The sequence below is a fragment of the Arachis duranensis genome, unplaced genomic scaffold (assembly GCF_000817695.3).
Source record: "Arachis duranensis cultivar V14167 unplaced genomic scaffold, aradu.V14167.gnm2.J7QH unplaced_Scaffold_232527, whole genome shotgun sequence".
Taxonomy (NCBI): Eukaryota; Viridiplantae; Streptophyta; class Magnoliopsida; order Fabales; family Fabaceae; genus Arachis; species Arachis duranensis.
Genome location: NW_026264853.1, coordinates 445,805 through 456,365, shown reverse-complemented (window position 1 = coordinate 456,365; position 10,561 = coordinate 445,805). Strand labels below are relative to the sequence as shown.

At 36.2% G+C, this 10,561-nt stretch overlaps 1 protein-coding gene across 1 annotated transcript; it reads right to left on the bottom strand.

Moving 5' to 3' along the window:
* Nucleotides 1–345: 345 nt before the first annotated feature.
* On the bottom strand, nt 346–10,264 carry LOC127744191 (AP-2 complex subunit alpha-1-like). The gene is made up of 27 exons (XM_052256469.1): nt 9,813–10,264; nt 7,870–8,001; nt 7,569–7,694; nt 6,928–6,990; nt 6,746–6,843; nt 6,449–6,656; nt 6,173–6,244; nt 6,002–6,094; nt 5,785–5,886; nt 5,571–5,668; nt 5,192–5,273; nt 4,938–5,026; nt 4,749–4,854; nt 4,596–4,661; nt 4,148–4,254; nt 3,963–4,067; nt 3,741–3,861; nt 3,465–3,659; nt 3,077–3,307; nt 2,673–2,753; nt 2,364–2,528; nt 2,178–2,264; nt 1,891–2,016; nt 1,659–1,739; nt 1,477–1,548; nt 1,022–1,101; nt 346–940 (listed from the first exon to the last, which is right to left on the bottom strand). Exons 1-27 carry the CDS (start codon nt 9,942–9,944, stop codon nt 787–789), a joined length of 3,072 nt encoding a protein of 1,023 aa, XP_052112429.1. The 5' UTR covers nt 9,945–10,264; the 3' UTR covers nt 346–786.
* Nucleotides 10,265–10,561: the final 297 nt, after the last annotated feature.

The window sequence follows — 10,561 nt, the reverse complement described above, 5'->3', positions numbered from 1 at the left end:
CATCATTACCTACAACTAACGTCACACTAATTACCACATCAGAACTTAACAACCTTACTATCACATCTGTCACAATTCAATTTTTGTCAGCACTGTAGCATTTTTAAATATACGAGCTCTTTATAAGCTTTGGGGAAACTATACAAAAAGGTTTCAAAAAAAAAATCTTTTATAGTGAAAATTGATAAGATGAAAATTTAATCACCATTAAAATTATAATTTATATTATATGTATATCTTACTATATTCATATAAACGTAATTATAATTACTTTTTTATTTTACCAAATTTCTCGCGTGATAAAAGATTCAAACAGTATACACGCCCACTTCAGCAACAGTAAGCTACTTAAATCACATCATGCTATTATTGCAACTATGATTTTGGAATAACAAATTCAAACTGTTACAAGTGGTTCTAATCCGAGGCAATATCTTACAAGCTATCAGGTGAAACCACAACAATCCAGGGAAACTGGGAAGGGAAAAAATATAATGAGAAAAATAAACAAAAACACCCTCGCCCAAATGATATATAAAATCTCACTTAAAAGGACAATCACTTCTGTGCAGAAAGAATCTCAAAAATGCCCAACAACATAGAAATCCCTGCTCCAACACTCCGCTGTTAAACAAGCTCAATCTCAATTCCGCCAGCCCTTGCATCATGATTGTTTATCCAACCCACACTGGCTTGAGGAGACGCTGAGTGGGTGGGTTAGGCTGTGTATAGAATTAGTTTACAACTGTGTACTGAACATCTCATGAATGAATCGCATTTATGTTGTCATAGAAGAGCAGCCAGCAATGCCCCAGGATCTGTTGGAGCGGCAGGAGCACTGGTGGGTTGAACCACTGGAGGAGTTGGAGGAGGTGGTTGTGTCAGTACTCGTGTTGCAGTGGGTATGATGATTAATTGTTCCTTGATGAATTCCTTCAACCTGCAAGCCAATATGGAAATGATAAGTAAAAGCTATCGAGTTTATTGACAGCATCGGTGAGTAAGAAACTGAATCACATACTCAAATGTTACTGTAGGGTCCCCGGAAGCAACTGTCATTCGCAGCTGGGTTCTATCTGCAGGATCTGTTTCGATTCTTATCTGCATGTCATTTACGTGCAATGTTAAAACAACTATCTTCCTAGAGTTTCAACTAAAACTGGTTTACTTGAAATTTAATCACTGATGACTGGTGTTCAAATAGCACAACCAATCAAAAATTGAGCATCGTTTAATAAAATAGAAGCCCATATGCTCACGGGGGAAAGGGGCAAAATATAAGTCCCTTATACCCTCCGCATGGGTATTATCTATTAAAAACCAATATAAGACGATTGATAAATGAAACATGTAAGCTTCAAGTGGGTGAAAAATGCTTCCACCATTTCCCTCCTTATTTTAGGTTATTTAAAATTCATGAATATACTGTCAGGGACTTCACAGTTCGCATGCAAGATATAAGGTTCAACATCTTACTAGACAGAGCATTGCCCTTGTACTTTCTGAGTAGAATGTAGTGCTCGCAACAAGATTGTTTGGATTTGGATCCTAAAGCAGACAGATAGGAGAAACAATTATAAATAAATTAGTAACGTTAAAGTATTTCTGGGAAACAAAAAATGGAAAAAGGAGTAACAAGAGGGACTTCACAATCATACAAGCCCTGGGCAAACTGTCACATGGAAACTATTGAATAAATTTGCCATCTCGATCAGTGGAAGTGGTCTAACACCTCTGACCTGCAAAACCAACATGAAAAGTAAACATATGGACCAGAAGAATAAAGCAGCTATACCAATGATATCCAACTGGGAATTGCACATCCCCAAAATACAATCAAGTTGGCAAATATAAACTTCACATATATAATTATAGCCCAGCATAACATACCACTTCTTGAAGCTTCAAAGGTGGTCCAGGAAGTGATCTCCATTGAGGGAAAAACTCTTCAGCAGATATAGATATTGGCTGAAGAAACTTATTCAGAACAGCTGGAAGGCGAAGTTTGACGTTGACCTATAAAATGACATATAAATGAATAATAAAGGTTTATGAATGTTGCATGTTAGAAATAGCATTAAATACTCTATTTACCCTACAAACAAGATCAATTCCAGAAACGGAAAATCATGGATTGTAAAATCAGGAATATAGAACACAAGTTTAGAGTTGAGTACCATATCGTTTCCAAACTTGTAGGAGAAGTCGAGAACAGAAACATCTCTGCTTGGACGGAGATTAATAACTTCAAGTGGGCATTGAACCTATACAACCATCAGAGTAAGAAATTAAACAAAATTATATTTAACTTTAAAAAAAGGGAAATAAAGCAAAAGGATAACAATAACATAACAGTTTCTCACCTGTGCCCGGGGAGGTATAGTTTCCGGTACTAGTGAGAGCTCCATCTTCAAATGGGTGGGAGGTAACATTATAGCTTGAACAGAGACAAGGGGAGCAGTATTCTTGTTTCCCAAGAAAAGAACCATATGCCCATGATGAGCTCTCCATTCTGCCTTAACACCAATCTGTGAAAATACATATTTAAAGGCACTAAGAATATGAGCTTGTACTATACAGGTATTCGTAAGTAAACTGGAAGTATACATAGTCTTTCTTTTTTCGTAGAAAAAAAGGAAAAGAACAAAATTGCCAAAAAAATAAATATGAACCTGAATATAAGGATCCTCGTATAGAACACCACTATCCTTCACGCACAAAGCTTGAAATCTTTCAGAAATATTTCCAATTGGCTGCAGACAAAAAAGGTGGAAATTCCGAAATTACTTTACATGGCACATATACTGTCTTGCAGTAATATCTCACTAATGTTGGAAAATGGACAATGATATAGTTAAAAACTGACATGATATAAGGTCTATCATTTGTGAACTTGGTGTTAATAAAAAAATAGTTTTGGTCTAACGATGTACTTCATCATGATCCTCACTATATGTGAAAGAAAATACAAGATAAATAAAAAAAGTACAAAGGATTATTAATTTTTCAATAACACATTGGGTAAAGCAAAAGACTTCATTAGTTATTCTGGTATTCAAATCACAATGCAAGTTACCTGCACTGAATTGGCCTGCACCCCTGCAGGTACTATTGCTGTGGATTCAACCGCAGTTCCTTCCAATTCTGAAGTTGGGCTTGGTTGAGGATGTACACTGCTACTTGGGGGGCCTTCGATGGCCAACGGACCCAAGAGATCACTAAGAATATCTGCAGGGGGAGGTTGAGAATTTACTGTAGCCAAAGCCCCATTTTCCTGTGATAATCTTGGATCTGCTGGATAATCATCCTGTTTAGAAAGGACCTCAGTGTCAAACTAAGAAGTCATTCGACAAACCATTTTATGGATAAGAAGGATGATGCTATAAACCATTTAATTAAGTCATGGTGGTATTTTAGAAAATACACAAAAAAGGGATGTTGGTGGAAAGAGATAATAAACTAACCACATTACTGCTCATGCTGGGCATCTTTACAAGATTAAGTTGGCCAACAGACAGAGGTGGAGCTCCATTAGCTGGACGTTGGTCTTGTACAACCAAAGCATTTGATGTTTGAGCCTGCTGCTGGGCTCTCAACTTTATGGCACTTTGCTCTGCCGTATCAACCTCAGTATCTTCCGCTTTTTTAATTAATGCAGACTGAATTTTACGAAGAGTATTAATCAGGCAAGTATTACACTAATCAAACAAGATTTCTCTCAATCAAGATTGCAAAACTACCTGTCGTTCAGGGAATTTAGGCATTTCAGCCAAAATGTCCATTAAGGCTTCACCTTTTCTACTCAACGCATAATATTCCACAGCTCGTTGCTGTATTTCGACCTCAATTGAACTTTCATATCTAAAAAGAAGGAAAATGGGTTAGACGAGTCTATAGCATCACGAAAAACCATAGAACAGTGACAATTAAAAAAAATAATACAATGCAGAGGTAACTCTCACTTCTTAAATATTGACCAAATCTGATTCTGTAGTTCAGGGTCTGGTGGGTGACTGTGCATCAAAATTTTAGCATATGTTGATAGAAGGATAGAAACAGTATAAGTCCTGAAAATAAAGTACATCTCATAAGATACCCAGGCTAATAAGAGGTAATAAGTTAAGAGGTAAGTTGTGATTCCCCTTACGATACAGTAGGAAGCTTCTCATGTATAAGGTTAAACAATTCCTTTGGGCTGCACCCAGGCCGTCTAGCTATAAGGTGCCCAAACTCTCCAAGTATATATGCGCTGACCTGTTGAAGTGTATCCAGATGTAAAACAGATATTAAGAAACTGAATAAAATCAGACACTTTTGTCATTTCACAGTGATTCAAGCAATTAAGAGTTGTTTATGTACATGCCTGCATATGTTTGTATACATATAGGAGTTGACAGAAGAAAAAAATGCATATTGATATTATGCATACTACATAACAGAATGAAATTCAACCAAAATTGGACTAATTTCACAAAGATGCAACTGTTTCCTCTAAAATGGACAGATGTCAGGTTTGTAATCTACAGATTAGAAACCACAATCAGTGAATGATATATTAACAAATAAACATCATCATGGTAGTAAAGAACACAAACCTTAACCATTGTTTCATGTATGGCAGGTTTGTCAAGATACTCTCGAGCTTTTGCTGCAGCATATGGCTGATCAAAGACATAACATTCCCTGTGAATGATGTGCTGACTAACAAGCAGATATAGAGTCGATATTAATAGAAGATTCAAACTCACCTGTAGGTCTTCATTGTTTGTAACAAACTGTACGACACGGAACCAAATGTCGTCACTAACAAAATCACCGGCCTTGTCAATTAACTGAAGGATCACATCTACGTACCTGTAACAGGGGATGCAGGACATGAGTACATATTATACAAGTTTTTTGGCAACACACTCTTGTAGCAGGCTTGAAAAAAATACCATGAAAGATCTGGGGCAAACTTCTCAGCAAGAATAGCTGCTTTAAGTGACAATTCCTCGCGCATTGCAAACTCTGCTGTTTTTAGATACTGCAAAGATATAAAATAGATTGATCATTTTATGCTTCATATAGAAAAGTTGCCTCCTGTCCTCCCACCACCCTTTCTTTTTTCTCCTTCTCTGAGTTGGGAAGGGGGAAGGCTATGATGATATTTCCAAATTGCAGGAATTAGTCTGGACCTAGCTCTCCATACCTGTAGTAGTTCTTCAACTATATCCTTTGCATTTGAAATATCACACATGCCATATAGCAAATCGAGAGCACGCCTCCGAATACTGTGTGCAAATCAATGTAGTTAGAAACACTAGAGTTAACAAAACTAGACATTGAGGGCAGCAGAACTAATCGAATTCGAATTTTAAGGCACTTCTAAATTTTCAGAGAGAAGCAAGTTTAGTTAGTATTGCCTTTCCCAACTAAATTGTATTTAGCAAGACAGGAAAAACAATTTATAACCTAACTTAATAGCGACACCCAAGAACAGAAATGTGCAGGCTGGATTCAGCACCTAAATTGTTCCAGTAATGAGATACAAGATTAATTATTTCAACACATAGGATATAAAATGTAACCTGATGTCAGGATCCTTCAGAGAAGTAATAATCTGAGCTTGATGTTTTTTTATGATATCTTGCACATCTGTAACCATCAACATTCTGGTCATATTCTCCTGCACCACAGTAGCATATATATATCATGAAAGGAGACACTACATCATCGCAGCAACCACCACACTAAAAACAAAATATATAAAAATGCGGATGAATCAAGTGTCCCCTAACTTACCAAGCCAAGATATCGAATGTTTGGTTCACGGACAGAAATAAATTTTCCAAGAAGAGACACACATTGAGTCATCATCTCCTTTTCAGCATCAAGGTGCATCACCTGAGCAAAGCAATTTGAATATAAAAAACACTGAGAAAATTCCCCAGTAATTGAAGTTTAGCCACCAAATTCATTGTACAAATCTCCAATATATAGTGACATGCAATTAACATACCAGAGCAAGGGCTTCAAAAAGAACAGCATGGGATGCATTATTTTTGTTCACATTTTTTACAACATCAGTGCCCATTAGTATCCTTTGTAACACCTGAAATATGAATTCAAGGCTCACTAAACTTCATTAACTAAATAACAGGTTTGTATAAATTATCAAAATATGACAAACCTCAAACAATGATCTTCTGGTATTTGGATCTTCAACTGTTGGAAAGTATTGAAGAGCCCTCATTGTTTTTACCTGACATTAAGCAACATTTGGCAACAATGAAGGAAAACTTTCTGAATAAGATATAAACATTTAGTTTAATATAGCCAATAAAGACAAATTGTAAGAATAGCACACAATTTTAGCCCTAATCCCAAATAACAATAATAAAGCACAAAAATCTTCCAAAAACGAAAGCCAAGACACAAATATTATAGATGAAAGAAATTTACAGACCTGAAGCCAGGGAGATGGAATACCATAATAAGTGTATTCTTGTGGGATATCCTGGTTCCTAGCAAGGCGCTCTAAAATTTTGACGCACTTGGGAAGACAACTCCAATATGCCTCGTGGTTGTTTGATACTAACGCAACAAGAAGACTCATAGACGATGTCAAAACGCCAAGATCTCGTTCATCCAACAGTTGTGCCATCCGATCCGCCCTTAAAGAAAAGACAATAGGGACTAATAAGATACGCTTGGATAGAAGCTACAAAAGGAAGTGATAAGCAAAGTGAATATTCAGATTTACCATCCATCAACATTGACAACATCAGGATTTTTCCTGTATAAGCGTAACAAACACAATGCAGCTTTCTTTCTCACAAGCGGTCTGCAGCTACTAGATATCTAGACCACAAATTGCAGTACAAATCAATCTTTACCCATCATGCCATGTATTTGATAACAATGCAATAATGCATAATGCCTTACCAACAACTTCTGCACGTCAGGTGCTAAGGACTCAGCGAACTCTCTCCCACCAATATTTCCAACCTACAAGACAGGAAGTAGCATAGTAGCAATGACTCAAGATGGGGAAAAAATGTTATAAATGTAAAGTAAATAACATACTATAACTATTAAGTATGGTTACATAGAAAAGACTCCAAAGAATGTGATTTATTTATATATAAAAAATAAAAAACTAAAATGAATACTCCAACAGCATTTAGAACAAGGAAATGTGATAAATTTGGAAATAAGCAACGAAGCAAATATTCTAAGCATGGTTCTGAGAACTAGATAGAACTGGCCGATTCAATAGGGAACCGGTGGTCCAGTTCAAGGCAAAAAACTGAGTTGCGAGCAATGCAATAAAAAAACCAGCAAACCAGTCCGGTTTTTTTAACAGTTAATTAGTTTTTTAAAAAAAAGCCCAATTTTTTTTTTGAAAAAAAGCATTTCCATACCAAAAATATATATTATTTTATTATATTAAGTTTAACCTAGGTTGAACCTTTAAACTTTTGGCCTCACCAATTCAATAACCTATTTGGTTTTCAAAACCCTGATTCTAAGAGTACATAAAAAGAAATCCTAGGAAATGCTGTCTGTTTTTTCCATTACCATACCATAGTCAATGCTAGGCACTGGAAGGTTTCATTGCGGCCAATAATATCATTGCGAACGGTATTTATTGCCAACCTGAGAAAGTCATGATTTTCATTCAGCAAACTTGATGTTACAATGTACCCAACCTGCAGTTAGTTGTGACAACATTAGAATTCATTCATTACTGTCCACATATTTTTTCTGCTAGCTACATGTATGATGAACTGAAATGATGCTTCAAAAGAATGGGAAAAAAAAGAACGAATATATGATTACTCATTATGAAATGCAAAGTGCCATATAAAGGTAGGAATAAAATACCTGCTTCTCGGGATACTTTGGAGCAGATATGAGAGAAACAGCTTCCATGTGACCAAAATCCACATCATAGCCAAGCATGTATATGTAAAGCATTTTCCAAACATATTTCTTTTTCTCATATGGAGTCAAAGCCTAAAGAAAGAACCAAAAGATTAAAAATTAAACAGATGTGTTACTATTGACCTTAAATAGGGTGGATTAGAGAAGCAACAAGGGCCAATAGTAATATTAACACTATCAAAGAAGGTTTTCTTTTATAATAAAAAAGCCAAGAAAAATAAGGTGATAAGTAACATTACCTGAAAAAAAAAAGACCTTTTAAATGTCAAAAACAATTTATATTTTGCACCCCGACCCCCTTTTTTTGCATTTGTATTAGAGTTGGAAAGGCTGAGTGGCTGAATACTTTTTGTCAGTTCATGCAGGAGAGGCATTAGAGATATTATATTTGTATTATGCAAGTATTGTAGAGAATAACGCATATAACCCATTTGGGAGCCCCTCTAAAATTTGTTTTTTGGAAAAAAAAAATCCAAATCCATGCCTCACACCTCAAAGTCATGAAATACTCACCTCTCTCCAGTTCTCTATGTTTGTCTTTTCTCCAATGCTACTCAGGTAACTTGATGTCTAAAGTGTTGTGCAATGCTTTATTACTAATAACCCTTTCTTCTTTATCATGTTTATACTCGCCATTGTCTCCCAAACCATCACAAAGATGTAACTAAATCCACCATAACTTACAAGCAATCATCAAACCCTTGGACAACCAACTATAATCCATGTAATAACCTTTGGACATCATGACAATAATTAAAGCCATGCTTTCATGCTTGCCCGATAGGCTGTTATACATTTTGCAAGTTCAAGCTCAGGCATGGAATTTTTTACTTATCTTCGGCAGGTATTTTAGTATATTTGATCATTTTTCAACATGTCCTCTATTTGCAGCAATGCCATTTGCCATAATTCCATGAAGGAATCTTGACAAGCAGCTTACTGCCATCGGTGCCATGCGCACCATCCACCATTGATAACATTAAAAAGCATTGACTTTCTATTAGAGTGAAAGTGGCATATAGTATTTCAAAGAAGCAGGATATCCAATTTACCATTTGGCTTAAATAAAAGTCTCCCATATTAATAAAATGAAAACATACATGGTAGACCAAGACTAGCTTTCATGGTTATAGATAACAAACAACACATAAAATATTAGTTATGGACTCACCAAAAATTAATTAGCTCAATACCATGGAAAATTAGTATCCATGCACTAGCTATTAAAATAAACGGTCCCAGCCATTTCTATGCCAAACCTGAATTAGGCAGCCAAAGGAAAGATCAATTAAGAACAGTTCTAACTGTACACTCTGCAGGCTCCTGGGATTTTGTCTTAGATTATTGGCTAATTGCTCTGCTCTATTCAAAGACTCACCAGTCAGCCACAAGACAAGCTACACTGAGAACCTTAATTCTTTCAATCCCACTAAACCATCAGACCTATTCCATCCAAATCACATTCATTTGAATATTGGAAAAATCCAAAGCACGCTTAATATCTACATGTATCAATTCTGAGCTTGATGACTCATGAGTCATGACACATTCAAGCACAAACCCCTGAATAACTGACCACTGCTACAACCAAGCAATTAATCTCATCATTTCTACTTCCAGGTAGCCATTGCCTCAGAACCAATACTAGAATCAAAACCACAGAAGAAACACAAGATACTCAAACTCTCCACGAAAAGAAGAATCCTCAGCTAAAATTAACAATAGCGACAACAATAAACAAGAAAATAAATAAAATCGGAATTTCGCCTTCGCAATGCAAAGTGGCAATTGAAGCAAAGGCAGCAACTAAACTAGGTTTGATTGGAAAACGGGAAACCCTAACTAACTAACTGCCCAACTAACTAACTAACTAACTAACTAACCTTCTCGTTCTTGAAGCGGGTTCGGATGTTGCCGAGCTCCTTATCGACGCGGAGGCGCTCCTGCTCCTTGTTCTGGCAGTTGCGGATGTCGCTGATAAAAACCGAAAGCCCTCTCATCCCCGACAACGCCATCTTCCACCGCAGATCCCACTCTTCTTCCCTTCAGATCCACCCTCAGATTCAGATTCTGATTCTGATAATTCCGCTTCTTTCTTCGTCGAATTGACCAGCTCCGAATCCCTCAATTCCACAAGAAAGAAAGAAAAAGCACAATCGAATTGCAGAAAGGCGCAGAGGAGAGAGAAAGAGAGTAAACTCTGATACGAAACGGAACGGAGCGAAACGTTTTTTGATCTAGAAAGAGAAACTTGGAGGGAGTAGACGAAGGAGGGAGAGAGAAGGTGGACTGAAGAAAATTCAAGACACAAGAAAAATAATAATTAAAAAAATTTAAAAGCCGTCTTCACATTGCTGGAAATTTTGCCTTTATTTTTTTGCCATTTACCATTTTCAGTTCCACTGCGTCATTCTAGTTCTTTTTCTCCATTGTTTTTCCCTTCTCATATATTACTGTTAATTTTCACCGGGCTTGGACCTCCAATTGGTAACTACTAATCTATGATTAATTCATTAATTACTATTTAAAGCCTCAATTTAGTTAATATAAGTACAGGCGTATGTTAATGTGTTTCAAAAAGTAAAAAATACAATATTTTTTAAAAATTAATTTGTTATTAAAAATAAAAAAC